Raw genomic sequence first — 27,822 nt, forward strand, 5'->3', positions numbered from 1 at the left:
CTAGATTTATTTATTGAGCTGTTAATAATGGCAAGCAAACAAGCGAGCAAGTCAATCCATCAACCGCGCCGTCAACTATATGTCTTGTCGCAGTATTTCTATTCTACTATTATAACTAGTTTCTCGCTAACATGTAAAATTCTCTTGGGTACAGGTGAAATGCACTGAGAGACGTTGGCGACCATGGAGGCGGTGAACATTGTTCTTCTCTTGTGAATCGATGACTTCGAGATACCAAAGGTAGAAATCTGTGACAGAGCGACATTTGTATAGTGTCATCCGGCGTAGTATAGAAAGAAGGACACTTCATTCTCGTAGCTCATATACAGTCCGAGAGAGCAAGCCAGCATCGTAAACTAACGGTGGCTATGAGCTGACTGAAATGATGGACAAACTCCGTGTTATTGAAGAATTATTTGTACCGAGTTTGACAAATATGCGAGTTTTCTATAAAGATTGCGTCTCTCATTGACCGAGTAAACTGGAGCATAACTACTAATCACTCCGCAAAGACACAAATTATGGCTAATGAAATGCTGTATTTTGCAAAGATTCAAAAAGAGTACATGTATATTTTAAGGCAACCCAACGCCGCTGGTTTTGTCCAAAGCTTACATCCATGGTATCATCATACCCCCATAAACACCTTGAAGTGCTGCTCGAGCACATTCATGCAAGAAAATCCGTGACCTCTTCATAAACTCATCCCATGCCCCATGCTTTATGCCCGCCGAAACACCTTATTTAATAAACCACCTCCACGTCCTCTGCGTAGAGGCTCGTCGCCGGGACTTCCCCTTTCTGCGGAGACCTGAACTCCAGACCGTGAGACGCCAGTAGAGCCGCTGCCCTTGGTAATCTCCACGTAGTCATCACCATCCTCCAACTCCGGAGGAGGTCGATCAAAATAACCCTCAGCAGCTAGCTTAGAACTAGGCGGCAATTGCTGTGGCGACGGTTGATATGCACGCATTTTGTTCAGACCACGGTCGAGGTATTCGACCATCGGTGCTTTTATGTCAAAGTTGTCGTGCCACGATGAGTCCCTGCCCGCCTGAACGTCTTGGATTTTCCGATACAAGTCGCCACACCGAGCCATTAGTTCCGCTTCCAACTCATGCTCCTGGCTCTCGACGAATTCTGTCCTCTCAGTAGTCCGTGTAGGAGAGGACGCATTCATACGTGATCGATCCTCTGCTTCTACATGAGCAAGCCATTGAGAGTATTGCTCATGGTTCTGTGTCGGATCGACAGCAGCTTCGTTGGACAGCTCTCCACTTTGCTGCTGGGCGTTATCTGCCTCAGGGCTCTTGCTGTCCACAATGTATTGCCCAAAGGACGCACTAAACTCGCGATAGTGGCCTTTGAGAACAAAGCTTCTTCCTGTCCATCCGAACTCAGAGAGCTTGCGAAGTAAGGATGTTGCCGAGGGACACTCCCATGCACTCTCTAGTCCACGAGAGTAAAAGACTATGCATCTTGCTTCTTGCCATTTAGAAAAGGCTTCATGCCCATGCTCTTCTGAGATGGTACGGCCAATCATCTCGGGTGAAGCGTCTCTGATGAAGTTTTGGGGCACTCGAAGGTTTACGGCATCGCGAATGTGCGATCTTTGGTAATCTGATGGCGATCGGATATCAAATAGGAGAGTTTGTCCGGGCTGTGATATTTCGAGTAGCCGGCTGAGATCCGCCGGCAAGATCAACAGTGGACCCCCTTCCTCGCTGAATGGTATGCCGCCAACCTTCATGGTAGCCAGCCGGTTTGTGACCAAATCCCGTTCGCGCCGGTGGTGGAACCATAGGCCGAGGTGGAAAGGCTCTATTCCAAGGTTGGAGGCGAGGAAAGCACTCTCGCCATCGTTTGGAAGTGGTTGTCTCTGGTAATATTCCTCCAGGCGCTTCTCAACGTGTGCAGAGAAGCTTTGAGGCTCAGGAACATCGGAACCACCAAATGTGGTGCGTCTTTGCGATTGTTGTTGATTAAGAATCATTTGCCTGGATATTACAGGGCTGGTGCTGAGAGAAGATGGGTTTGCATATGTAGCGGGAAGAGATGTTGCGGAGCTCATGGACCTGGAGAATGGCAGTTGTCTGTTCGACGGAGATGAAGAGGGAGCTGGTCCTGGCTGTGGCGTTCCAGGCTGGCTAGCCGGAGCTGCGTTCCGAGCTGATCTCACATCTCGGGCGGAATTGAAGCTGAAGGAGCTTCTAAACTGGCTGCCAAAGCGACTGGCCTCGGTTGGCGCAAAGGTGGTGCCTGAGACACCAGACATGAAAGAGGCCGAATCCGGGCCTACCGTCTCCGATTGAAACCGAGATGCCGGTACGGAAGTAGTAATTGGCGACGGTTGTGGTTTCTGGGCTGCTATGTTGTTTGAACGGATAAAGGCGACGAAGGAAGTAGCTGGATCCTCTGGTAGTAGATCCCAGATCATGACAGGCATCGAGACCAAGACCAAGGTAGAGTGGCTCTTGAAAACACCTTGAATCTTGACGTACCGGGCCATGGCGGGGAAGGCATTTAGCCATTGTTCCCATGCATTGATATCTAGCCTTTGATCATCTTCCAATGCCAGCGATATCATCACATGAGGGGTGTCCTCGGTGGGTTCGTTCGGAACGACGTTTCCGACAAGAGCATCTGCAGGATTTGCTGCCCGTCCACCAGCAGTGATCATAGGTGGCGTCTGGCCGCCGACAGGGCCTCCCATGGGCTCTATATCCTGGTGGGGGATGGTAGGAACCGAGTGAGATCTCTTCTCCTCCGGCATCGTCCTGGACAGCTCGATGCTTGGTGCTTTATGATTGGCCGTCATCATAAAGTGAACAGGCGTCGAGCGGGCCTCGAAGTGCTTGCCGTTGATGGTGATGGGCCTTGGATGCTTCAAGCGTGCGAGCACCTCGGCATGAAGCATAGCAGCGGAAAAGACTCGATGCCGCCATTCCTGCAAGACTTCGATGAGGGCGTTTGTGAATGAGTACCTTCCGGGATCGGGGGCGATGGCGTCCCAACTGGACGCTGATATCGTCTCCGTGATGCTGTTGCCGGTAGGGAAGGTCGCGCTGGCAGCTCCGGCGCAGCAGTCTAGGAGGATGAGAACGTCGGATTTTGATCGTTCCAAGAGTGTCTGAATTGCGGACCATCTGGGAAGCGTCAGGAAAAGTGCATTTCTGGATAGACCTATCGAAAATTACTCACTGCAACCAAGGCGAGTCGGGATCTCGCGTACTATTCAAGCCATGTTAGACAGTTGACTCTTTGCGGCGATAATCAAGATATGGGTGAATGAACGAGTGAAGGGAAACCACGGTAATACTTACGCACACCACGTGCTTTGCCTTGATTCATCAATTCGGGCATGGCCACCGTAGTACATAATGAAAAGGGTATCGGGCGATTCGTGGTCCTTGATGAGCTGGCCAATTCTCATCATGAGCTCCAGATGCGAGTTTTCGGACGGGATAGAAAAGATGTCGGTGCCAAACGCATAATCTTCTCGCATGCACTTTTCCAGATCCTCGAGCTCAGGAAGAACAAACAGGTCGTCGGAGCCCCAGTGCACAAGCAGGGCCTGGACATTTTTATAGCGCTGAGATGCCCGGCCACGATTGGGAAACGCCCGCGCCGCCGACTGTGCTCACTGTCAGACTGCCTCTCGCAGGAATAGAACAAGGACAAGGGTCAACGCACATCTTCGAGCCTCTTGGCAAACTGCCCGATATGCTTCACATGGAAGCTCGCCCGGCTGGTGTCATGGGTTGCAGATCGCGCATGTACATCTCGCGCCATGCCCTGTCGCAGTCGCTGTGAGCCCATTATTCGCTCTCACACTTCGACAGTCACATATATACATGCTCAACACCACGGAGAGCAGAGAAGAGCGGGGGAGAGGGGGGACCTTGAACGTACGGGAGCGCCGTTTCTTATACCAACTCCATCTTCGCGGCCGCGAATGGTGACGTACGGCTGGCCGCTCATTGTTTGCTGTATTGCTTGGACCTGGACTTGAGCTCGGACAAAGCAAACGATCGGAGACTAGCTGTGGGCTTTCCCCAACTTCACCCCACATGCATCTGACTAGAGGATTATCGCGTACTCCGAGCGTTGAGGAAGGAGAGTTGCAAGACTAGCATGGAGAGAGAGAGACTTTGAAGAGGAGCATCGCGGCCGTGGAAAAGACGAAACAAGCAGCGTAAATTGAGGCCGGCGAAGAGACTTTGATGTCAAGGCCAAGTGGAGTGAGGGCCGTTGCACGTGGATCAGCAGCCCATTTTTGGCGGCCTTCGGTGAGGTGTCAAGTGAAGGTGCTGGCCTTGCCACAAGCCACTCGGTCCCCAAAGCGGCTTAGCGAGGTTGCACTGAGCGCCCTACGTTTCCGCAAGGCGGCTTCAGTGCTGTTTTCAGAGGTTGTGCTGAGCTCTTACAGTACCGGCACAGCGGCCGTGCACCAGCCACAACAGCTTACAGCTTACAGCTCCAAGCACAGCACCACGCAATACAGCGCAAGATCGGTGTCCCAGATCGCACCAGCGCACCAGCGCACCAGCCACAGGCACGATTCATGCTGCGCTACTTCGCCCGCTGGCCTCGGTGCCCCATGAGGAAATACGGCTTGTGTCCTGGATCCAATTGCCCGAGCCGCAAAGGATCCAGAGGAGCTACTGCTTATAGCTGCCGCAAAATAGTTGCCCAAACTGGCCACCGATTCTGCTCTCCTTGCTCCTTGCAGGGAACAGTCCTCTCCTTGCAGGATCTGCAGCTCATCATGCGTGATCCATATTAAGGTACGCAACTTAGAACGCCAATCGTCAATTGCTACCAGTACGCTATGCCCAAAACAGGCCTGTCTCCTGTTGCGCCGTGTCTTATATCTCCGGGCCAGATTCCTGTCTCTTCTTCTCGGTGAACAGGAAGATTGCTAGAGCCTCAAGGTGTAACAGGTGTCCTCTACGCAGGTACACAAACGTTGCATAAGCACTACTGGCCGAGGCAACGGCCAGAGTCGAGATGAGTGACGGCCATTTGAACTCTTCGGGGCGGGAGAAGACAATGGTGGACGCAAAGGCGAGAAGCTCAAAGGCATTCTGCCACGCAGCCTCGACGGAAGAGAAGACGCCGCGATTTTCTGCTTCAACCTCCTGAATGATGTTGTTAGAAATGACGACGCTTTTAAAATGGCCTTGTGCTGCCGGCAACATGCAGCTTTCCTTACCTCTTGGACAATGAGCTGGACACATAGGTCAAACCCTCGCAGCCCCAAACGACTAAACACCGTGCCCCCAACAAGCCCGCTTGCCGAGATGAGCGAGTCCTTTCCATCAAACGTCCAGAAGATGCATACTCCCACAACCAGCATGATGACTTGCCAGCTACTCATCCAGAGACCAGCTCTTATCGCCCCGATTCGTCCCATAAGCCAAGGCGCCGCCCACGTAGACAGCACCTCGAATATCACGCCAACTGTCCTAGCAATGCCGATCTGCATGGATGAGTAACCCGAAGAGAGGAGATATGTAACCATTTGGCCTCCAAAACTAAGGACTGTGAAATATAGAACCGCGCCTGCAATGGAGGGGAGGAATGCCTTGTGTTTGAAGTACAAGGAGAAGTCCTGTACAGATTTTTTACTCATGGCAACCACCGGCTTCCAGATCATGCTGTTAAACGTCTTTTGGGTGCGAGATGACTCTGTTTGTGGCGTAGTACTCCATTGCAACGTTGTCTTTGCCTGTTGCAGCTCCGGAATGTCGAAATAGACTCGAGCGATGGTGAAGTACTCGATGGGGAGAGTTGCGGCATTCATAGCAAAATTGGCAATCATGGCCACTTGAGATGATTGGGCGTCTATCATGGCAATAAATAGTGGCCCAAACAACTTACACAGCAGATCAATCCGCCGCATCTGAGCATTCATAACCCGAAGCGCTTCTGGGTTTCGTTCTGCTACGACCACAACCTGGCAATTAGCCAGATGTATTAGCACACACCAGGAATAAACAGAAGACCACTACAACTAGCTCACCCAATCTTTCTCGACAGAGACTAGATTCAATATCGAGCATAGCTTCTCCACGCAGGCAAAGAACGTGACAACTACAAGCAGGCCTGCTCTTACACCAGAAGTGAGTGGTATGTCAGCAGCTAACACATAGAAGATGGCGCAAGATGCCGCAACTACAAGCCTCTGGAAAACTGTTGCCTATTAGGAAGCGAACTTATTACAACAGTCATATATCTCAGCTCACCAATAGAGACGCGAACGACTTGAAGCCGGTTTCCTGTGTCAATGTACCACCCAACCGCCGGCGCAAAGACAATTGCAGAGAGGCCGCGGACGAGAGCATACAGAGACATTGGTAGCAGGGTTCCTGGGAAAACAGCTGCCAGGTAAAGAACCGCCCCAAACTCAAAGACCCTAGAGTTCCAGGTCGACAAGAAGTGCGACACATAGAGCCGGCGAGCGACTGAAGCCGGGACATGGTCATGGCCATGGTCATAGGCTGGGCGAATGGCGCCTGGCCCCAGCAGAGCCAGTTGCTCCTCAACGGATTCCATGGTGCCAGTTTCGAAGACAGAAGGTGACAAGAATTGAAGATACACTCATATTGAGAACTGTAGAAAGAAAGTACATGTGCACAGTTTTTGTTACCTAAGTATATATACCTGTTTCTATATAGAAAATATTGACTCGTGCTTATATCCCGAGTTTGAGTTTCATTGCATTCACCGCAGATGGAGCATTTGGCCAAGCATCAGCTCCATGTCAAAAATGGTGCTAAAAACGCCACGGACAAGATGTTGTCCGATTACATAAGACGAATTCTGCCAATGGAGAGCTGCTCTCACAGCGAGTGGCCTGATCACCCATCTATCCACTCAAATGGACATCACGGCACATGTAAATTCGGGGTTGAGCGGAAAACGGCACATTATAAGTGCAAGTATTTGTTACGTTACAAAAAATCCAGCCTCCATGCGTCTCCCAATCTAGTGTTGTCTTCTGCAAGGCCCCCATGAACAATTACCGCATCCCCCTCTTGTTGCTTCAGAACATCTGCGGCAAACCATCCTCGGGCTGCTGGACTCTCTCCAGAGAATGAGGCCTTGCTCCATGCTGAGGATTTGATATTGAAAACCCATGCATCGCTCAGCATCTTTCCGGCTCCAGCATGACCAAGGGATGAGGGATCCCGCTCTCCAAACATGGTAACCAGTGCACTTTCGTTTCCTGGTAACTGGACTGCTAGAAGCGTTGCTACACTGCGCGCCTCTGGTCCTTGGACACCATCAGCGGTGAATGCAGTAGTGTGCCACTCTTGAGAGGCAGTATCATAAATGTTAACCTCGCCTCCTTGCTCCGATTTCCCGTCAAAGCCACCCATGCGATAAAGCTTGCCTTCGCAAAAGGCGATTGATGTACCGCCGCGTGCAGGTCCAGGAGCAGAGGGGAGCTCAGTCCAAACAAGAGTCTCAGTATTGAAAGCCCATAGATCGGAGAGACGTCCCTGGGTTGGACAACCTGCGTGAAGATATATAGTTTTCTCACCGTCAAATGCCATTGCATGGTAGCTGCGGGACACGGGATAGGTTGCAGATTTGGCGGAAATTTGCTGCCAGGTAGAGCTGGTGCCATCATATCGCCACATGCTTCCATTTTCTTCAATTGCGTCCATGGCTAGACCTCCGCGTCCAGAAAACAGCCAGATGCTGCCATCAACGGTGGCACTAGCTGAGCCAACACGTGCGGAGGGTGCATTATCCGGAGCAGGAAGCGTCTTGACTTTGCCTTTGAAGCCTGGAGTTAGAAATCTGCTGAGATGGAAGAGCGAGGTAGCTGACTCTACCTTTAAAGTCTGCATCCACGTCAATTTGATCGACGTTGCTGTCCACGGGTTGCCGGGGCAGGAGTTCTCCGCCAAAGATCAAGACTCTGGAGGCATTGGCCGACAAGATATGCGAAGAACGGCAAAGGCGAGAGGCCGCCACAAGCTTGGTCCAACGAACAGAGATGCTAGGAGTGGCCATTGTAGGCGGTATGAGATAGAGGCACAAAACTATGAGAAGGAGGTGGAGAATGGAGAGATGTATTGCGACGGCGGAGTAGGCCTTACTTATATAGATGCATCTTGATATTGATGATTACCCTCGGACATCGTAGAACAAAGAAGCATGAGGGCACCTCTCGTCCAACAACCAAATTACCAACATGAAGCAATGGAGTGCCGCGCAATGATGTAATATGATTGGACAGACGGAGAGAGAGTGGAATGATGTTGAAGCCAAAAGGGACTAGCGTATATTATGTAATCGGATACTGTGATTTTTATCCGATTAGTCAACCATTTTTGGAGTCGAACGATATCCTTCCTCCCTTTTAGCTGCCAGTGCTTTTGGTTGACCTGTCTGGCGCTCTCTTCTGTGATTGCCTGATAATTGCGCCCCTGCTAGTGCCTACCTGTTGCAATTATGCCCCCGATAAGGGCCTGTGATGTGTGCTTCAAAAGAAAGGTAGGCCACTTCCCTAGAGGATGTTATGACAATCCTGACTCGATCTCTCTAGATAGAATGCTGCCGTCCTGGCCCTAGCCTACCCTGTAACTGGTGCAGTCATCAGAAGTTGGCATGCGCAGTTACCAGAGAAAAACGAACATTTTCTGTAAAAAGGTATGCTAAGGGCTAAAAGAAGTTGTCTAGCTTTTGGCATCATTAACACATGTTGCAGGACAAAGGGCGTAGACACGAATAAGCTGCTGGATCGGATTAGGCACCTTGAAAACGCCCTCGCCCAGGCCAATGCATTTCAGCATCCCAATGTACCTGAAAAACCAAGTGGTCGTGGGGACTTGATACTCTTCAGTGTTATCAATGACGACTTTTCTGAATCGCAACTGACTGAAGAATGCTCGAAAGAGCAAACCACTCGAGACTTGCCTCCCGTAGGACAAGCTAGTCCATCTTCTAAAGATGGTATTCATGCACATATTGTTTTCACAACTCGCCTCTTTGGACGAAACTGGTACCATAGAGGATTGCCAATCATCTCCGAGAGTGGCCTGGAATGGATTGCTTCCAGAACTGACCAAGATACGGCATCATTAAAGTCTTACTTGCCCAGAGGTGGTTCTGACCAACCGGATTGGACCTTTTCAGCTCTTCGGGGATACGCTCTCATTGGAGAGCCATGGGATTTGCCTGATAGAGACTTGGTGCGCAAGTCCTTTCGATCGCTCCCGAGCTCTTCCTTTCACATATTATTTCCCCTTCTCGACCAAGTGCTTCTTGAAGAGACTATAAGCATAGCCTACCAATCCTTCCAAGGTGTATACGCCTCTCAGACTCATGCGGCAGCAAGAGCATGCCTCTGGGCTGCATTCGCCGCTTTGGCTCATTTGAGGGTGTCTGAACATTTCTCTGCGTCTGTCAGTAGTGAGATATGCGCAGCGAGGGCACAATGGTTTCTAGGACTCCTTAACGGCCCCGCAGATTTGCATACTCTCCAAACATTATTACTATTGGTAAGTTCATCTATCCATCTGTATCTTGATCCAATGAGTTTGAGAAGTAGCTAAACTCTAGAATTAGCACAGGTACCGAACAGCTATTGGCCAGTATAATAGTGCTGAGGCGCTGCATTCAACCGCATACCGAATGGTGTGTGAACTCAACGGCCACTTACAACATCCGATGGATCGTAAGGATGCTGAAAAATCTCTCTTTGAGCGCCGGAAAGACCACATGAGGAAGCTGTTCTGGCTGTGCTATATATCCGACAAGGATCTCGCCCTCCTATCCGGGCTACCTCCTATCCTCGCCAACGAGTACTGTGATATTGGCGGGATTGATGAAGAATATTTGAACCATGATACTTTTCTACAGCTATCTAGTAATACCGATACCGAAAATATCGGCACTATTGCCTGGAATAGAGCAATCCCATTTCTGCCAGGCGACCCGCACCTCGGAGTCTTGAAAGAGAGGATATTTCGGCTACTTTACTCGCCCTCTGCGTTAAAAATTATCGATAGTGAGCTGCTCACTCGCATTCGCCAGCTGGATGACGAGCTTGAGAGCTGGCGGTTATCCGTTACTGCAGCACTCCGCCCTAAGCTATCAATTCCTCCAGGTCACGGCGTAGTGTCCACTCGCAATTTTTTAAGTTATCTGAGATCAGTCCAGCTGCAGTTGGAATATCACTATCTTCTTACCATTATTCATACGCCAGTTAGAAGATTTGGAGCCGCTCAGGGCGCAGAAACTAGTCCGCCCGAAGAACTTCATAGTGCGATGCATTCAAGTATCGACCTATCACTGGAAGCCAGCCGCTCTACTCTATATCTACTCAATGAGCCAATCGCGATGCTCAAACAAGAAACCTTCTGGTAAGTACTAAAGGACCCTTTGCAGCAACTTGAGAATCTTGCGAGAGTTGTAACCGATACAAAAACTGAATGAATGATAGGCATACCATCACTTACCCACTTGTAGCCGCAATGTCATTATTTGTCAATATTCTCATACATCCTGTTGGTGCTCAAGCAGTAGCTGATATGGAATCGCTTGCTTTGGCGTTAAAGGTAGTCAATAGGCTACGAACTCAAACCGTCACTGATTATGAGACCAAGCACAATGAACAAGCAGGCAGATTTGTAACAGAATTATTAAAATTAGCTAACGGTGCTATTTCGAAGGCAAACGGAGCTTCAGCGCTGGACAAGGCAACTGTCAAATGAGGTGGAAAATATGGCGAGTGGACAAAGTTGGAAAATTAAACACATGTCCCGCGGCTTTATGTAAAACGAACTGGTTACGATGAACGATGACTAGGATTGTTGAATGTGCATTGTGCGGGGATATTCTTTTTGTACTTTGTCCTTTTGCTGGATATATCGCCAGCCTTAATGCTGCTTATAATGAATGATGTTGTGAGGCAGGGTCTATTTAGGGATGAAACAATATTCAGATCGTCACGTTTGCAGAATCAATTTCTACTTCAAAGCACCTTATTCCGGCGTCAACTCAACCCCAATCCTCATAAACTCGTCCCCAAACTGCAGCTTCGCCTTCCACCTCTCCGGCACGCCGTCAACACCATCCCTCGCGCCCAATAGCCCTCCCGCCACGGCTCCATTCGTATCAGTATCGTTGCCTATCCTCACCACGTCGACCAGCACATCCTCCAAGGACCTCTTATCCAATACCGCAGCTATCGCCAACGCCAACGTCTCCAGCACAAACCCACTACACGCTCCCTTCATTTCGCCCAAGTCGGGACCATCCCTCGCCATCCGCGCAATCGACAGCTTCCTCCCAAGTCTCACGGCCTTCCACACATCCCCGTCTTTCTTATTTTCCAGCCTCTCCGCCAATATTTCCCCGGCGTCAACTGCACTTTCTGGACTTGTGTCTCGTATTAAAGCCGCGACGATGTGGTTATATACTGCACACGAAATCGTACACCGCTCGTCATCATGCGTAATCATGCTTATTCGCATGCTCTCCTTGACCAACTTATCTGGATCGCTCTGAAACAATCCCGTTGCTAGACATCGCATCAAACTACCGTTCCCTGCCTTTCCTTCCCCCGCACCAGCCTTTTCAGGATCAAGCGTCTTTGAGAACTTGTGTAGTCCTGCTCTTGTGGCCAATCCAACATCTCTAGGCCGCGAGCCGGGTTTCCTCCCAGGCCAATCACCCCTGTACCAGTTTAGGAAATGCTTCCCCGCGAGGATGGCGACATCTTGGAGCGGGTTGTCATGGAGCTCACGGTATGCGAGGAGCACGGCGCGCGTCATGTCCGTGTCGTCGGTGGCATGGCCGACGGGCCAGGAGAGGAGCCCGCCGCCTATGATGTCACGCAGGCCGTTGGGATATTGGGTGTGGATTTGGGTGTGGCATTTGAATTCGACACTGGCGCCAAGGGAGTCGCCGGCGTGGAGGCCGAGCAGGGCGCCGACGACTTTGGATTGGCGTGGGGTGAGGGGCGTTGTAGGTTCGAGAGCCATTATGATGCTGCTGCAGACAAAAGCTGTATGACAGTTTGGGACAGAATTAGGAGTTGGACGGGGTTATTTGAGTTCTGGTTAGTTTTGAGGTGGAAGTTCGTCAAGGCTGGCCGTCATCAGAAGGCTGCTAGAATGGACGATAGCTTCTGTGATGGGCCAGCCACACACGGATAGCTACTGGGGCTTACTGGTGGCTTAAGAGCAGGTGGTATCTGTGTGAGTGAACTGTAAGACCTGGAACACGGCACAGCTTTTAGCGATGATAACAAGAGGTCATTATGAGATACAAGAAGAGTATTGTAGCAACCTATTATTAATATGATAATAATATCGTCTTTCCATGATGTTCTTATAATATAATATGTCCTTGTCAATTTTCGAGCCGGTGAAGCTCGATTACCCTTCTGTCGCGCTGGGCCCGGATCTGAACTCCAGCGATGAACAAGACGGTTTTTAAGACAGATTAGTGGAATATCATGCTTCATACGAGTAAATAAGCAAGAGGTACATGCTGATGTTGGTGCCAAGCCAGTGTGAGGCAAGGGTAGAAATCGCAACACTTATGAAGCCTTCTACTGTATATGTATCCTGCTTTGACTAATATAATATACGTCTTGTCGGACTATATCACCTTTCAGGTGAGGTTGCAGTGCGGCAGGTAGCAGAGTTGTTACATCGACATGTTGGATGACTGCCGGCAAGTTGTATGCAATGGCATTGCCTGTGATAGTGGCTGGTGTCAGCCTAAAGTGCCTCAGCTGAATGGCCAAACTGCCTTGTCCGCGCAAGCTCAATGGATGAAACAGCGCGCACCCAATCAACTCCATCCCAGGCAACAGTTTCTTTTTTACAACAGCTATGGCTTATATGACCGCGATACGGTAGTGACTTTCGAGTGTGCTTCCCTTGGTTATTTCGCTGTTCGCATTGCCTTATACGCTACATAGCATTGACATCTCACTTGGGAATCATGACGCTGTCCACCGACAATGCGTTGGTTGTCCCTCATCCGCTGGGTCTTGACTACCACATCTCACTCCAGACCCCGTACTGCATACTGTGTCGCTATGCTGTTCGACCTGGCGAGATAATTGCCGCAGGTGAGCTACATTGACTCTCTGGATGCCTACTCGCATACATGTACCTGGCAGTGCGTGCTAGTTTGAGTTGTATTTCTAACCCTGTTCTTCTCAGTTTTCGGGCATTGGGGCTCGCCGTCTTATCTTGCATATACTCTCGGGTTTTCTTTCCCAACAGTCGCTCAATTTGAATATGGCGCTACAGTCTATGAGAAATCGAGATCGACCTCTTACCCATGGCTGTTTTGTCGCAGAAGCGATTGTTACAACTGTGCAACGCTGCATGACACGTCCATCTATCATATAGACTGCTTCCATATAATTAGCAAAAACACAGCATCAAAGAGACCAAGTCTCCGTGATATTTGGACAATTGCTTCGTGGACAGAGTCGCTACCCAAAACACGCTATCAAGCACCGCCCGATATTACACTTGGAGCTGTAGCTGATGAAACTCTCATTGACGATCATGAATCGATTCTCGCTCGTGTTTGCAGCATACCACAGGAATTGAGAGACATTATTGCACAACGCTGTCCCGAATCTCCTGCTTGGAGGCTTGTGTCAGCACTCAGCAGATGGCGTATTTTTCAACCTCTATTAGACCCTGACATTGAGATCAAAGGGTTTTCGTTTGATGATATCAAATCTTGGTGCCGAAGAGATGGAATGGTTGCCGGTAGCGGTGGGAGCGGCAAAATTAGGATCCAACTGGATGACCTTGGTGTATCACGTCTGGACTACGTAAACGACTCACCTGCTCTGCCAACTGCGGCTTCTCGCTCTCAAAACGCGTGGTTTGTTGTGGAAGAAGTGTCTGAGATGCAAGAGGCCCGCATTGAAACCAAGGTGAGTTGATTATCGTCATTCTGCGGCAAGCAACTGACTCTTATCATAAGGGACCGTTTATGCGAATTCACAAACTGCCATCTTTCCATTTATGGGATACACCAGTTCCACCTGATCCGGCCCTCACTCGGTGGAATCGTGAAATTACAGGTAACCTGCGCATTCTCCGCATCCGGTCCATCGCTCTTAAGGACATCACGGGCCTCACTGTATTTTGCCAACACGGCGCAGTGCGCTGGATCTACCCTCACCACGAGGAGACTTTTCCTGGCCCTTACTCTTACCCATGCGACAATTCGCCTTCCATGGCACAGCTCGTACCGTCGGCAATAGAGAGCAGCTCCGTAATAGCCATTTTCTTTCCTCTCGCCAAAGGGGAGAAGATTAGTTCAGTTTGGGTCCGCAGGTGTGAACCCTATGATGATAGCATCCCAGATACCCTTGCTGTATGTTGCTATGAAACTGCTTCGCTGCATCTTCGGACAATTGTTACTGATCAAACGCGTCTCTAGGTAATCACGACAAGAGGCAGATTCCAGCTGTTTGGCAAATATTTGTGTCCGACTCGACCAGAGGTCCATTTCCAGCAATTGAGTGGCAATAATACGGCCACGCATCTCTTATTCCAGGATGTAGATTTCCCGTTCCAAAGGGTTAGCTACTTTGCAGCTGTCTCAGCTTCAGTCAACAATACCGGCATCTCACCCCTCGCCCCAAGCCAATTAGCCCAATCGCGGGGATTCAGCTGGAGTTCGAGCTTCTGTTATGTATCAATAGTGGGATTGGAAAATGTTGAATTGATATGGCTTTTCCGGCGGCAGGTTCCTGAAGGAACACCAGAAAGGGACCGTCTGTGTTTGGGAATGATGCTTCTATATGAGGATGGAACGTTAGCAGCCGCAGGGAATTGTCGCCAAGGACCGGACATTGACGTGCAAGTTATAATGCTGCCGGGCTCAATCCATTATAAAATCAGCCACAAGGCTGGTGGAGTTGCCGTCGAGTGCGCTACACTGGACGGGGGCCGGGATGCCATTCTTGGTGATGAAGAAGGCTGGCAGTCGATTGACATGCACTCTAGATCAGAGATGAGGTTTTGGTTTGATGATTCAAGAACCATTTGGATCACTTCACCTAGCACATGAATCGATTATTTATTACTCTTAGCAAAACTAAAAGCGGTGCGGTAGTCCGGATTCCGCGGCATGCGGACATTCCTGCGTTCTCTGCATTAATATACTCCGAACTCCCTATATGCCCAGTTATATACAATATTAATCTATCTCTTCACTTAATGGATCCATAGGACGTATCTTGGCATCACGGGTGCTCTCTATTTTTGATCCTTTTCATCTCCACAGGACCATTTCAAAACGAGAATGATCCATCGTCGCCATTGTGCGCTAGTCACAAGCTGAATTCATGGCATACGCAATCCTACGTCAAGACTAAGCTTCCATCGCTCGCAAAAGATGGTTTCTCTGTCCCAACGAAGGATTATATTGCATGAACTAAAGGTGAGCGGCCGCCAGTCAGTCGATCTAGTGTCGTGCGGGGCATCAAACTGACAGGGGGATCGAAGACAAAATAAAATCTTATGTTTTTTACTTTGGCATCGCATTCTGAGATCCGTATATATAACTCTATATGTACGCCTGTTCCGCGATCCGTCCATGCTGCTCTAGTTTTCCCACTTGTTACTGAAACTCACTCATAGGACTGCCTGAGCTTAGGATCAAAATGCTGCAGAGTCTACAAGCGCAGATTCCGGGGCTGGCTTTGTGGCTAGTCATTACCATACCATGCCTCGTCGTTGTGCTTGGGATTATCGAGCGACTGGTTGTCAATTACCGGCTGAGCAAAGTCGATGGAGTCAGAGCCTCCATCCTCGCTTGGAACCCAGTCACCTGTATGAAGACGGATGGCTAAACATACCAAGTAACAAGCACCATAACAGGCACTAACTGAGTCATTAGCATTTTACCACTTCTTCAAGGCAGGTTACATGCATGCCAACAACCGAATGCTCGAGAATTTCTTTAGCATGTTCAAAGATGCAGACCCGAGATGCCCCCACGCCGTCGAAATGACCATTTTTGGCCGCCGATCCATATTGACCGTTGATCCCGAGCATATCAAAGCGCTTCTCACGACAAACTTTACGCAATTTGGCAAGGGTGAGATGTTCCACAGGACATGGAAACCATTCCTAGGCGATAGTATCTTTACGACAGATGGGCAGATGTGGCAGCAGAGCCGGAATCTGATCCGGCCAATGTTTATAAAGCAGAAGATTAGGGATCTGGACATTCTTGAAAGATGGAATGACGTGCTGATTTCAAAGCTGCCACCCTCGGGACAGACGGTCGATATTTGTGACTTGTTCTATCGTATGACGCTGGATGCCATAACAGACTACCTGCTAGGTCACAGTGTCGATAGCCTGGACAAGTGAGTTATCCATCATCCTTCCATTTATTTTCCTTACAGATGCATTTTCGCAGTAGTATAGTCGGCTGACACGTCGAAAGCCCAAATGGTGAATTTACAACCGCTTTTACAAAGGTCCAACGAACTCAGATGCTTCTCGCAATCCTCGCGTAAGTGCCTTGGTCAGATCCTCATATTACCCTCGATTAGCATGTTTAGTCCCTTCTTAACCCTTCCCATAGACCCCTCAAACGCTTCATCCCCAAGGGCGAGTACATAAAGGGCATCAAGATCCTCGAAGCGTTTATACAGCCCTTTATCGAGGCAACCTTAGCCCTCACACCAGAGGAGCTGGAGTCGATATCCAAGTCGGACAAGGAATTCACTTTTCTGCACAACATGGCCCTCTTTTCACGAGATCCAAAAGTTATTCGCGACCAGATCATGGCAGTGTTGTTGGCGGGGCGAGACACAACGGCAGCGACTCTGTCTTGGACACTCTATGAACTATCCAACTACCCTAAGATCTGGAGCAGACTACGAAGCCGCGTTCTTGAGACTGTCGGACCGGATGCAGCACCAACGTACGAAGATCTTAAGGATCTAACGTGTCTTACTCATGCGTTGTACGAGACCCTGAGACTCTATCCTGCAGTCCCCTTCAACGTCAGGTCATGCCGTGAGTATCTTTGCCTCTACAACCTTCCGATATTTAAAAAACCTTTTTAGAACAAACATTGACTCAATGTAACAACAGTTGAAGACTCGACCTTGCCAGGCAAGCCAGGCCAACCAGACATTGCAACCCTCAAAGGCGACCACATCCTCTACAGCACCCTCGCCATGCAGCGCATCAAAGATTTCTATCCTCCGGTGTCCGAAAAGTTTGCCGATCCGGATATTTACAGCCCCGAGCGATGGGAACACTGGACGCCCAAGCCATGGCAGTTTATTCCCTTTAACGGCGGGCCTCGAATCTGCATTGGGCAGAATTTCGCCATGACGGAGATGGCTTTCACATGTGAGTTTTGTTTTTCCGTCTTGATGCTATGCTGTGGGAATGAGAGAGTGCATACATGCAGTTTGCACATATACAGGCAGTCTGAGCCGTGGGCTGATTTTTCTACTCCTTTTTACTAACGCGTTACTGTACAGTGGTTCGTCTTCTGCAGCGATACGAAAGAATCGAGTATAGGGGAGACTGGGCAGCGCAGTATCTTAAGGCAGATATTGTAGGCTGTCCGGGACAAGGAGTGCCGATTGCGCTGTATGAAGCGAAGCAGCGGTATTAACTTGAATAGTCGAGGCTGAGCTGAAGGGGGATGGATTCCAGGGTATGAGCACACGACCAAATATGGATAGGAGGTTTCGCTGTTTACGAGAAGCCATAATAGCTACTGTTTAGGGGCTGGAGAGTTATGCTTTTCACTACACAAGAGCTATTTGATAGTATGTTGAATTTTAATAATGGAATTGATTACTTCTTGTTTCAGTTGAGACTCTCATGCTTACTTGAATATATTTTGTCAGTGTACCTTATGACTTATATGTAAGAGCCATTGCTGTGGGCAATCAGCGCCTCTGTTAGTCCTCATAACCTCTGGCTGATGTCATGCTTGCAAGTTGAGATTTCATAAATTGGCTTGATGAAACTTCATTTTATGAATGTCACTTGATTCATTTCACAATAAAGCGGTTGAGCATCAAAGGAGGTACATACGCAACGCCCCAATCTGGGGGTTAATGAGCTCCCCCTTAAGCTAGTGGGGTCAATCCCCTATAACGGCTGTGGAGGTGCCTGAACGCCCGCTAAGGCGGCATTGCAGATTTAGTGGACACCTCAGCCGAATCATTCCATCTGCTGTCGTCATATCAAAACAAAGAAACAAACATTCAACGTTTTCATCGTCAATTACCTATCAACGATCGCCTCTGGATCTTACAGCTGCAACAATATTCATCCAATTTCGTAACAAATCTAGCAATTTGATTTATTCACATCTCGTCAGCAGCCATGAGGGAGAGAATCACATACTTTCGCCCGCAAGATGCGGACATGGACCCCAACCAGCTGGAGATCCACGACACCAAAGTCCAGGGCCCGGCGATAGAGGCCCTCAAGGAGCACAAAATCACGCTGACGCTGCCGGAGCTGCCCTCTGAACTGGCTGGGCTTCTTCGTGATCTCGAGGAGCTGCATCTGAGATGGGCGACGCCGGCGAGTTACAACACTCTGGAGCCGTTTAGCTCCCGCATCTCTCCGGGCCTCCACGTATCATATACTCCTCTCAAGGAGGACCACGACCCGTTTGTTTAGCCCTGTTGCCTTTGTATGAGACTCTCGATGGCTAACGGTTGGGACAGGGAGAAGCTGTGCACAGCATTGCAGGCGTTTGGGCGGCTAGACTGTTCATCACCAGATGTGAGATTCATGTATATGTAACCCAAAGCAAAGCGCCATCATCTAACCAATTCTACAGGTCTTCATCAACCTCAGTGATGGACGCCAACCAGGCTCTCCCGCTTTGTTCTTCTACAACGAGCTGGAGAAGCTGGACGGGTTTGCCAAGAGACTCGGTCCTGTAGTCTGCTCGGGGCCAGCTGCTGCTGAATGTAGGAAACAGCTTCAGGACCTCAAGGATGCCGTGAGCTTGGACATGTCTTACGATTCCACCTCGGAGTCTGTCAAGATCCAGGCCCTGTGGCCGCTGCAGAAGCGAGAGATATCCGTGCCTGCGTCACCCAAGGGCCGGACTGAAGTCGGTATCCTAAGCAGAGGCGCCCCGCCCGGAATGGAGGCGCATGAAATCGGCGTCTCGGGCGTTTTGGCTGTCATTGGGGAGACAAAAGAGCCATCACCAGCTTTATTTGCCTTTGCAGCGCGGCACAGAGCTGCATCGGGGTCTTTCACGTCCAAGTTCCAGCAACCAACAGGTCTACACCCCACTCTGCAGCTGAGTCTGAGCACGGCGGCACCTCCGCTCGATGAGGACGCCGAGTGCGCTCCATATGCATACCTCACGTTGCCAAAGGTTATCTTCGCCGACAGGTACCAGTTGGCGGACGAGCTGTTCCTTGCGTCGAAAAACTTGGCAGCCGCAAAGTACGTGAGCGAGCCCGTGGATCTTGAGGCTCCCGCATACACAACCAAGGAATGGGGATCAAACGTACTTCTACAACTGGCACCTCCCAAGGGCAAGGCCGCAGCCAAGGACTGGACCGTCGAGGTGCCTCTTCATCTACGCTATCTCAAGCCCTCCCCGACAGGCAAGGAAGAGGCTGGAATTCCTTACCCCGCGGTGTTCTGGGCGTGCGGTGGTGAGGAAGACGTTGGCTATGCCGTTAGCCCATTTGACCGACTCAACCTGGGGTACGACGGCCTATTCAGCCCGGGCACTACGTTTTGGCATGTGAGCCCCGAGCCGGAAGCTGGTGACCGCCTCATCAACAACATCAGCGTCCCTGTGGTGACGGAAGGAGCATCTCAGTGGGTGGGAGTTGGAACGGCGGTTGCTGTGGCACTGGGCTTCATTTGGGTCTTGATGAAGTTGATGGGAGGATATGCAAAATCTGGACATGACACAGTAGCCAAGACGGCAGAAGACGAAGGCAAGAAGGAGAAATAGGAGACAGCTGTTGGATGATTGGATTACATGCATGGAGGTACGGATTTATACAGGCTATGGCAGGAGAGGACTAGGAATGGATCTTGGATGAAGAAGAGCACATGTAGGCTGGATATGGACCCAATAGAAGAATGGCAATGCTTGACTTGTAAGATATCACGGTTCAATAAGGATTGAATAACATCAACTGATCGGATGCTGTCATCAGACCACGTGACGTCCTCCGGCCGGCAATCGGGGTTAACAGAAGCCCGGCCCCGGCCTGTTTATGTCTAAGGCAGTTGAAGCCTGCAAAAACCCGATGGATTCAACGATGCCACTGACATCTTCGGGAGCAGCCCAAAAAAAAAGTGACGGGGAGCTTGTTCCAGATCGTCGATTCTGATGCCGAGAGCCAAAAGGGCGCGAGCCATGACATGTGACTAGAGCCTCATCCCGCTATCCCACAGCGCCGTCACCCCGATTTCCGACTTGGCAAAGACAACAAAGGAGAAGAGAGCACTTGAAGTCCCCTCCCCCCGGACTTGGGCAAAAAACATTGGCGCAGGGGAATGTTCCTGCGGAGTGATTGAAATCAGCGGTTTGAACATCCAGACTCCCGGGCTCGATGGCGCCGACGCCGCCGTCAGCGGACTCACCGAGCCATGATGAGAGGACCAGGCGGAATGTGGCCTGTGTCAACTGTCGCAACTCAAAGGTGAGCAGGACATTCGCTGTTTCTTCTATAATTTGTTTTGAGTCTCATTTTTTATTTTTGGACGTTTATCAAAAATACTGGAAATGTGAAGGCTGATGTTGTAAAAAGGTCCGCTGCAAGACGAGCCCAGTCTCCGGCCAGCCATGCCAGAGATGCGCCAAGCTGCAAATCTCATGCGTTGTCGATAAATCTCATAAAAGAGTCACAAAACGAAGGTATACATGGTTATTTCTCTCATTGTACAATATAAGCAGTTGCGAAATTCATTTCGTCTTTGCTCAATATGATAAAAAAAACATCCATCATGGCTGACTTCTCACAACCCTCATATAGCAAGCTGGAGCAACTGGAACAGGAACTGAGAAGCATCCAAAAGGTCGTCAACACCAAAAATCCCAATGGCGAATCTGCTTGGTCGCCTCCAAGCCCACTTACGGCCTTCTCCGCAGCTTCAGACCACGCGCCGTCCTCAACCGCCCAGACACCAGCACGGCCTCCCATGTCCATCCAACTCGTTGGACCGCCATCTCGCCCCCCCGAGAAGAAACAGAAGAAGGTCGGACCTACCGAGGCTCGCGTGCTCGGCTCTATTCTCATTTCTGGACAAGATGTCGACTACTATTTTAGCAAGTGAGTTCAGACCACCATCTCTTCTCAACGATACTAAACACGATGAAAAACTAAACTTGATAAACCCCTCCCAGGTTCCTACAGCACTTTCACCCCTTTCTCCCCATCCTGCGCAGGAAAGAGCCCGATGAATGCTACGAAGCCCAGCCGATGCTCTTCTGGGCCGTCCTATACGTGGCAAGTAGGCGATATGCAAAAGACGGCCAGCTCTTTGGCGCCCTCGTCGAACACATGACCAAGAATCTGTGGACAATGATGTCGCGCACGGTGCTGGGCCTCGACGAAATCCACACCATCCTCCTCGTCTGCGCGTGGCCATATCCAACCATCCGCTTCGTCACTGATCCTTCCTCCATGTTTGCGGCTATTGCTATGAATGCTTGCGTGTCGCTTGGCCTTCACACCGGCCGAGGGTCACATCCACAGTTTTGCGTGGGTAGTCGACACGGCTATACGTCTACAGACGAGGAGGCCTCATCCACGTGGATAGCATGCTGTTTGATTTCACAAAGGTCTGTCCTCGGTTCTCCATTTCATCATTTCTTTTGCTAATACACTCATAGGACATCAGCAAGCGCAGGCCACCCACCCCCTTTCATCCAACACAGCGACACCCGCTGCAAAGCCGCCCTCGAATCAAACTACTGGGCTGATCTGCTCGCCACGTATGAGCTGCAGCGCTTCCTCAACCGCTTTCACATGGCCATGCACGCGCAGACTTCGACGGTAGGCAGCATCCCGGAGAGCGCTGTCGCAGTATGGGAAAACGAGTTCGAGGTGCTCAAGCCGCTCATCATTCGCTTCGACACTGGTAAGTTAAAACACATCAATACCCCAGTACCCTTTAAAGAATACTGACACTCATCTTTCAAAAAAACATAGAAATATCACGGGTTCTCAAACTCGCAGCATTGCTTGAAATCCAGCTCTTCTACTTCATGTCCCCCTCCACCATCACCGCCACAAACAACAACCTCATCATCAACGCAAACACCGCCATCGTCAACCCCCCGCCCCCATCCCCGTCATCATCCACCCCAGTCCCCTCATCAAACCCTTCCCTCCGCATAAACACCCTCAAGGCCTTCACCACCGCCCGCTCCCTCATCCTCACAGCCCTCGACCTCGACTCCCGCTCCAAATTCATCTCTCACTGCCCCGGCATCCTGTGCCGCGCCCTCACCGACGCCGCAAACACAATCGTCTACCTCCTCCATTCCGTCTGGGGCCCCGACTCAGACGCCCTCTCCCCCGACGAGGCGAATCTCCTCGCCCAACAGGCCTACTCCGCGATCATGCGCTGCTCCGTCAAGGAACAGGACATCTGGTACCGCGGCAGCGTCATCATGGAGACGTTCTGGTCCTTTAGGAGCTACGTCCCGAAATTCGATTCCGTCCCGCCCTCATGGGTCAGTCGCGGCGCCGCCGGCATCACCTACGCCTGTCTGGAGAGGTTCAAGAACGGCCTCCTCATGGCGCAGAAGAGCACCGACGGCGTGAATAAGTGTCTTGAGATTATTCGTCAGTTTTTTCACTCTTCTCCTCTTCATGTCGTTTCCGTTTTTTTCTTTGAGCTAACGTTAAGACGCAGAATTCCGTACGGATCAAAGCTCAGGTACAAATACCGTCGCTCAAGATCAGCCAATGACCAACAATGTGCCAGCCAGTGATCCATTCCAAGACGTAGATTGGTCCATGTTCATGGACGATTTTGGCTGGACAGGAGAGGATGGCGTCTTGATGAGTCTGATTTAAGTAGCATGGGGATAATGGTCTTTTGTTTTAATTTTCATTTTCTTGCATATACCACTAGTCATAATGCATTATTGGGATGGGAGCCATGTTTTGTTTTTTTCAATGAATCCTTGTTTTTAGTTCTAGCTATGATACATTATAGAGGGTCAACTTTAATAAACACTCAAACCAAACTATTGTTTCCTTATTCCTCCTAAACTCCACATGCCTTGCATGTAATGAAAAATGAAATACTTTTCAGTGAAACTTTTTTTTTTTTTTTTTTCAGAATCAGTCCGTTTAATCATAAATGTCTTCGTCCATGTCCTCTCCAATCACATCCTCAACGTCGTCCTCATCATACATGTCTTCGTCATCATCATCCGTTCCGCTGTCGGGGTGGTTCGACAGCACAATGATCTTGTTGTCATCAAGTTCCACCTGAGCAGTCTCGCCATCGCGAATACTGTTTCGAAGAATGAGAATGGCGAGCCTGTTAAGCACTTCCTTCTCAATCAAACGAGCTAGTGGTCGAGCTCCGTACGCTGGAGAGTAACCTGCATTGCCCAAGTAGTCCTTGGCCTCATCCGAGACTGAAATATGGACCTTGCGACCATTATCTTCCAAACGTTTCTGGATCTCGGTGATACGTAGGTCGACAATCTTGCGGATCTCCTTGCGTGTCAGTCTATTGAAGATGACGACTGAGTTGATACGGTTCAAAAACTCGGGCAGGAAGTAGTTGCGGAGAGCGCTCATCACCAACTCTCGCGTGTTGGCATCGACTCGTCCCTCCTTCACGCCTGGGCGAACGAGGTACTCGGCTCCCAGGTTGGATGTCATGACGACAATGCAGTTCTTGCAGTCGATGACTCTGCCCTGGCCGTCTGTAATTCGGCCATCGTCCATGAGCTGGAGAAGCACCGTCAAGATTTCTTTGGCTGCCTTCTCAACTTCGTCAAACAACAAGATTGAGAATGGCTTTCGTCGGAGCGCTTCAGTCAACTGACCACCAGCGTCGTGGCCGACGTATCCTGGTGGGGCGCCAATCATGCGACTCAGTGCATGTCGCTCCTGGTATTCAGACATGTCGAAGCGAATCATGGACTTTGGATCGTCGAATAGAAACTCGGCTAGGGCCTTTGTAAGGAGCGTCTTACCGGTACCTGATGGACCACAGAACAGGAAGCTGGGTGGTTGATTTGGGTTACTGAGCCCTGAGCGTTGAAGTCGGATGGCATTGGCGACAGATTGGACAGCCTCCTTCTGGCCAACAACAACCTTGCTCAAGACCTTTTCCATTTGGATAAGCTTCTCCTTCTCCGAAGTCCTTAGTCGGGTAACCGGGATGCCGGTCCATCGCGCAACAATTTCGTTGATATTATCTGCCGTCACAATATCGGTGACCATGACGCTGGTGTCGCCATTTGCGTTGAGCGCAACATCTGCGGCATTCTTCTTCTCCTCCAGTTTCTTAATCAGTGCCTCTTGTTCGAGAATGGCACCGTACTTGAGATCGGCAGCCCGTTGGTGGTTTCCTGCGTTGATGGCATCCTCAAGGCGCTTCTTCAAATCTTCGAGCTTGTCCTTGGCCTGATGGATTTCATCGTTTCGTTTGATATCATTCTGGTACTTTTCGCGGAGGGGCTGAAGTTCTTCTTCCACGTTCTGTGCATCCTTCTTAGCCTGTTGCAGGCGGATCTGGGATGCCTCGTCATGCTCCTTCTCCAGAGCTGCAATCTCAATCTTGAATTGCCTCAGCTTGCGCTCAAGAGAGTCGATGATCTCGGGTTGTGATTCTCTGGCGACTCGGACTGCTGCGGCGGCTTCATCGATGAGATCAATTGCAGAGTCGGGCATGCGTCTCGAAGTGAGATATCTCGCGGCAAGATTGGCAGCAGCCACCAAGGCGCTGTCGAGAATGCTGACTTTGTGGTGGCTGTCGTATTTGCTTTTCAAGCCACGCAAGATGGAAATAGTCTCTGGAATGGTAGGCTCCTTGACAAGAACCTGCTGGAAACGACGCTCAAAAGCGGCGTCCTTCTCGACGTACTTGCGATACTCGGCCAATGTCGTCGCACCGATACAGTGCAGTTGGCCACGAGCAAGCATGGGTTTCAGTAAGTTGGCAGCGTCCATACCACCTTCACCAGACGAACCGGCTCCCATGAGAAGGTGAATCTCGTCAACAAAGAGAACAATCATCTCCTTGGACTCGGTGACCTCTTTCAAAACGCCCTTCATTCTCTCTTCAAATTCACCACGGAACTTGCTACCGGCAACCAGCGCACCGACATCAAGCGAGAGAAGCTTGCACGCCTTTAGGTTGTCGGGAACGTCTCGGTTGACAATTCGCTGCGCCAGGCCTTCGACGACGGTGGTCTTTCCAACACCAGGCTCACCAATGAGAACCGGGTTGTTCTTTGTTCTGCGTGACAAGATTCGCACTACTCGTCGGATTTCTTCTTCCCTGCCAATAACAGGGTCGATCTTCTTGTCTCTTGCCAGGGCGGTCATGTCAATGGTGAACTTGGCCAAGTTTTCATTCTCTTGCTCTGTATCTGCGTTTTTGCTGTCGACCCTTCGGGTGCCGCGGATGGCTGTAACAGCTTCTTGAAGTAGCTTGGGCTTGGGGATGTTGCCCTCTTTGAGACAAGCCTGAATGCCGACATCCTCTGATAGGGCCGTGATCAGATGGTCAACTGCGATAAACGTATCCTTTTGGACCTTTTGCAAGTCTTGGGCCTTTCGCAGGACGGCGTGGAACGAGGGTGACAGCGAGACCTGATCAGGGGGAGGGTCTTGGCTTGGTAACCGCACCAGAGTCTTTTTCAGGGCTCTGTCGAGCAGCTGAGGATCTCCATGTGCTCGTTCGACGGCTTGTCGGAAGAGAGTGACGGTGGTCTGCTGAGGACCATTCTGTTGGTCTTTGGATTGGTCGACAGGGGGTTCGAGTAAAGACACGGCCAAGTGAACCGGTAGGAGCTGTGAGTGGCCGTACTGCTCAGCCATGGACATTGCGTCCTCGATGGCCTTTTGAGCACGGTCCGTGAAGTCCATTCGCGAAGTCATGGCGAATGTGTGTCAAGAAGTGTAGACTGTGGGATGATGTAGTCGTAGCGTAATAGAGTCGAGAAATGACGGTTGGGTATTATGTTATAGCTTGAGAGGTTAGGCTGCTATTCAAAACAGCGGGGTATCAGATTGTTTGTTTTGGTTTGTTCGTTATCGTCGTAAAGTTGATTAGCAAGCAAGCAAACGGAGTTGCAAGTCTTGGGCTTCTGCCTCTGCTGTAGAGATTAAGTGAAGTGAAGATGAAGATGAAGAAGAACAAGAAACGAGCAAACGGAACGGCCTGATGCAATTTATGAGGCGTTGGGTGGGGTGTGACAAGTGACAGGTGGGCAGACAAATGACAGTTGAAGCTGCCAGTAACTGCCAGCTCCAGCTGGAGCTGCCCAGAAGTCACTGGAACCTGGAAGACTCATCTCGACGTCACCAGAATGCGCTGGGCGAAGTGGGGAGCGCGCCCTGTGATTGGCCGGCGCAATCTTATCGGACCAGTACTCAGTACATGAGTACATGGCCGACTTGGTGTCCATGTCACATGACCCCGCGCAAGCAGTTTGTCTGGTGATTTTCTTGTAGGGCGAATCGTGCGACCAGCTCAACCAGACGACGGCAGCCATGAATTCCGCCTCGAGACCCGGGCAGGGCCAATTGTTGGGCCTTTTGAGATCCGGCGTGCGGTTTGCACACACGGGCCGCCAACAAGGGGCTGCGGCCGGATCCAAGGGCGCTGAGAGCCATGGAGAGAATATCTGGGTGTTTGCCCACAGAAGATCAGAACAGGTCATTTACAGCCTCACCAAGCAATTGGATGTCAGTTTCCCTTTCCCTCTCTCCAGCTTACAATCTGCTAGATCAAAGTATCTTACCGTGCTTAATAGGGGTTCCATGGCCTGAAGCAGCTGCCGTTCAACGGCAAGAAGACAAAGCCTGCAAAGCTGCGCAAGGACTATTGGTCACCGCTCGCCCACATTCGATTCCAGCCCGGCCAAGGTTCCATCGGCCGCTCGGTATTCCAGAAGCTGCGAGAGCTGAAGCACCTTCACGAGGTTGCATGGACAGACGAGTTGCGACACAAGCGGCCGGAAGAGTACAGCAGCCAGGACAAGAAGAAGATTGCCGAGGAGAAGGAAAAGGGATTCGACTACCAGCCAATCCGGAGCAAGCAGGAGCGCGGAATCGCCCTCAATGCTCAGAAGAAAAATGCGATTGCCGACATGGCATCCGTTTTGGCGGGCGAGGGCCGCGGCAACAAGGTCTTGACTGCAGAGACTGAAGGAGGCGAGAAGGAGTTGGTTGATGTCACGGTCAGCTGGGCCAACGACCAGGATAAGAAATTCGCTGAATCGTGGTCGAAGAATGTGACGCACTCTCTATTTGAGGCTCCGACATATACCTCAGGAGAACCCGAAAAGAAGGTCACCAAGACGACGGCGTAAAATGGGGATGGAGTTTGATACGAGGAGGAGATGGCACACGACATGATACGAGTTGTAAAAAGGCACAGGAAGATGTATTAGTAACGGCATGATGGGGGTGTTTTGGACCGAAGACTTGTTTCCAAAAAGCGACGTTGATTACGGACATAAAAAAGAGTTCGGTGGGCCATAAGCCAGACCGATATACTGTATCATAGACCAATAACACAAAAATAGTTTCTAAAAAGAAATGATTCCTTAACCCATATCCAAACCTTCCCAATT

General features: G+C 50.3%; 11 protein-coding genes across 11 annotated transcripts; 6 read left to right on the top strand and 5 right to left on the bottom strand.

The window, feature by feature from the left end:
- Nucleotides 1-523: 523 nt before the first annotated feature.
- On the bottom strand, nucleotides 524-3,981 carry TRIVIDRAFT_183402 (uncharacterized protein; the record flags this gene model as incomplete). Its single annotated transcript, XM_014095789.1, has 4 exons — nucleotides 524-3,146; nucleotides 3,202-3,231; nucleotides 3,324-3,639; nucleotides 3,909-3,981. The coding sequence occupies 4 exons, from the start codon at nucleotides 3,979-3,981 to the stop codon at nucleotides 722-724; spliced, it is 2,844 nt and encodes a 947-aa protein (XP_013951264.1).
- Nucleotides 3,982-4,798: 817 nt separating this feature from the next.
- TRIVIDRAFT_173647 (uncharacterized protein) lies at nucleotides 4,799-6,596 on the bottom strand (the record flags this gene model as incomplete). Its single annotated transcript, XM_014095790.1, is given in 4 exon segments — nucleotides 4,799-5,141; nucleotides 5,216-6,010; nucleotides 6,026-6,195; nucleotides 6,249-6,596. The coding sequence occupies 4 exon segments, from the start codon at nucleotides 6,556-6,558 to the stop codon at nucleotides 4,869-4,871; spliced, it is 1,548 nt and encodes a 515-aa protein (XP_013951265.1).
- A 360-nt stretch (nucleotides 6,597-6,956) lies between these two features.
- TRIVIDRAFT_42490 (uncharacterized protein) lies at nucleotides 6,957-8,028 on the bottom strand (the record flags this gene model as incomplete). The annotated part of the gene is made up of 2 exons (XM_014095791.1): nucleotides 6,957-7,797; nucleotides 7,856-8,028. 2 exons carry the CDS (start codon nucleotides 8,026-8,028, stop codon nucleotides 6,957-6,959), a joined length of 1,014 nt encoding a protein of 337 aa, XP_013951266.1.
- A 441-nt stretch (nucleotides 8,029-8,469) lies between these two features.
- On the top strand, nucleotides 8,470-10,733 carry TRIVIDRAFT_42068 (uncharacterized protein; the record flags this gene model as incomplete). Its single annotated transcript, XM_014095792.1, has 6 exons — nucleotides 8,470-8,511; nucleotides 8,564-8,659; nucleotides 8,733-8,838; nucleotides 8,902-9,518; nucleotides 9,586-10,382; nucleotides 10,463-10,733. The coding sequence occupies 6 exons, from the start codon at nucleotides 8,470-8,472 to the stop codon at nucleotides 10,731-10,733; spliced, it is 1,929 nt and encodes a 642-aa protein (XP_013951267.1).
- Nucleotides 10,734-11,003: 270 nt separating this feature from the next.
- TRIVIDRAFT_57100 (uncharacterized protein) lies at nucleotides 11,004-12,005 on the bottom strand (the record flags this gene model as incomplete). Its single annotated transcript, XM_014095793.1, has 1 exon — nucleotides 11,004-12,005. One exon carries the CDS (start codon nucleotides 12,003-12,005, stop codon nucleotides 11,004-11,006), a length of 1,002 nt encoding a protein of 333 aa, XP_013951268.1.
- A 970-nt stretch (nucleotides 12,006-12,975) lies between these two features.
- Nucleotides 12,976-15,078, top strand: TRIVIDRAFT_226907 (uncharacterized protein; the record flags this gene model as incomplete). Its single annotated transcript, XM_014095794.1, has 4 exons — nucleotides 12,976-13,105; nucleotides 13,200-13,933; nucleotides 13,984-14,379; nucleotides 14,446-15,078. 4 exons carry the CDS (start codon nucleotides 12,976-12,978, stop codon nucleotides 15,076-15,078), a joined length of 1,893 nt encoding a protein of 630 aa, XP_013951269.1.
- Nucleotides 15,079-15,673: 595 nt separating this feature from the next.
- TRIVIDRAFT_42427 (uncharacterized protein) lies at nucleotides 15,674-17,655 on the top strand (the record flags this gene model as incomplete). The annotated part of the gene is made up of 6 exons (XM_014095795.1): nucleotides 15,674-15,842; nucleotides 15,910-16,384; nucleotides 16,465-16,533; nucleotides 16,606-17,042; nucleotides 17,121-17,384; nucleotides 17,519-17,655. 6 exons carry the CDS (start codon nucleotides 15,674-15,676, stop codon nucleotides 17,653-17,655), a joined length of 1,551 nt encoding a protein of 516 aa, XP_013951270.1.
- A 722-nt stretch (nucleotides 17,656-18,377) lies between these two features.
- On the top strand, nucleotides 18,378-19,989 carry TRIVIDRAFT_42205 (uncharacterized protein; the record flags this gene model as incomplete). The annotated part of the gene is made up of 3 exons (XM_014095796.1): nucleotides 18,378-18,670; nucleotides 18,728-18,785; nucleotides 18,844-19,989. 3 exons carry the CDS (start codon nucleotides 18,378-18,380, stop codon nucleotides 19,987-19,989), a joined length of 1,497 nt encoding a protein of 498 aa, XP_013951271.1.
- Nucleotides 19,990-20,990: 1,001 nt separating this feature from the next.
- TRIVIDRAFT_161840 (uncharacterized protein) lies at nucleotides 20,991-23,071 on the top strand (the record flags this gene model as incomplete). Its single annotated transcript, XM_014095797.1, has 7 exons — nucleotides 20,991-21,316; nucleotides 21,499-21,828; nucleotides 21,880-22,127; nucleotides 22,199-22,317; nucleotides 22,399-22,656; nucleotides 22,777-22,837; nucleotides 22,902-23,071. The coding sequence occupies 7 exons, from the start codon at nucleotides 20,991-20,993 to the stop codon at nucleotides 23,069-23,071; spliced, it is 1,512 nt and encodes a 503-aa protein (XP_013951272.1).
- A 92-nt stretch (nucleotides 23,072-23,163) lies between these two features.
- TRIVIDRAFT_216898 (uncharacterized protein) lies at nucleotides 23,164-26,345 on the bottom strand (the record flags this gene model as incomplete). Its single annotated transcript, XM_014095798.1, has 1 exon — nucleotides 23,164-26,345. One exon carries the CDS (start codon nucleotides 26,120-26,122, stop codon nucleotides 23,351-23,353), a length of 2,772 nt encoding a protein of 923 aa, XP_013951273.1.
- Nucleotides 26,346-26,737: 392 nt separating this feature from the next.
- TRIVIDRAFT_42052 (uncharacterized protein) lies at nucleotides 26,738-27,558 on the top strand (the record flags this gene model as incomplete). The annotated part of the gene is made up of 2 exons (XM_014095799.1): nucleotides 26,738-26,932; nucleotides 27,001-27,558. The coding sequence occupies 2 exons, from the start codon at nucleotides 26,738-26,740 to the stop codon at nucleotides 27,556-27,558; spliced, it is 753 nt and encodes a 250-aa protein (XP_013951274.1).
- Between the last annotated feature and the right edge of the window lie 264 nt (nucleotides 27,559-27,822).

The sequence above is a fragment of the Trichoderma virens genome, assembly GCF_000170995.1.
Source record: "Trichoderma virens Gv29-8 chromosome Unknown TRIVIscaffold_89, whole genome shotgun sequence".
Classification (NCBI taxonomy): Eukaryota; Fungi; Ascomycota; class Sordariomycetes; order Hypocreales; family Hypocreaceae; genus Trichoderma; species Trichoderma virens.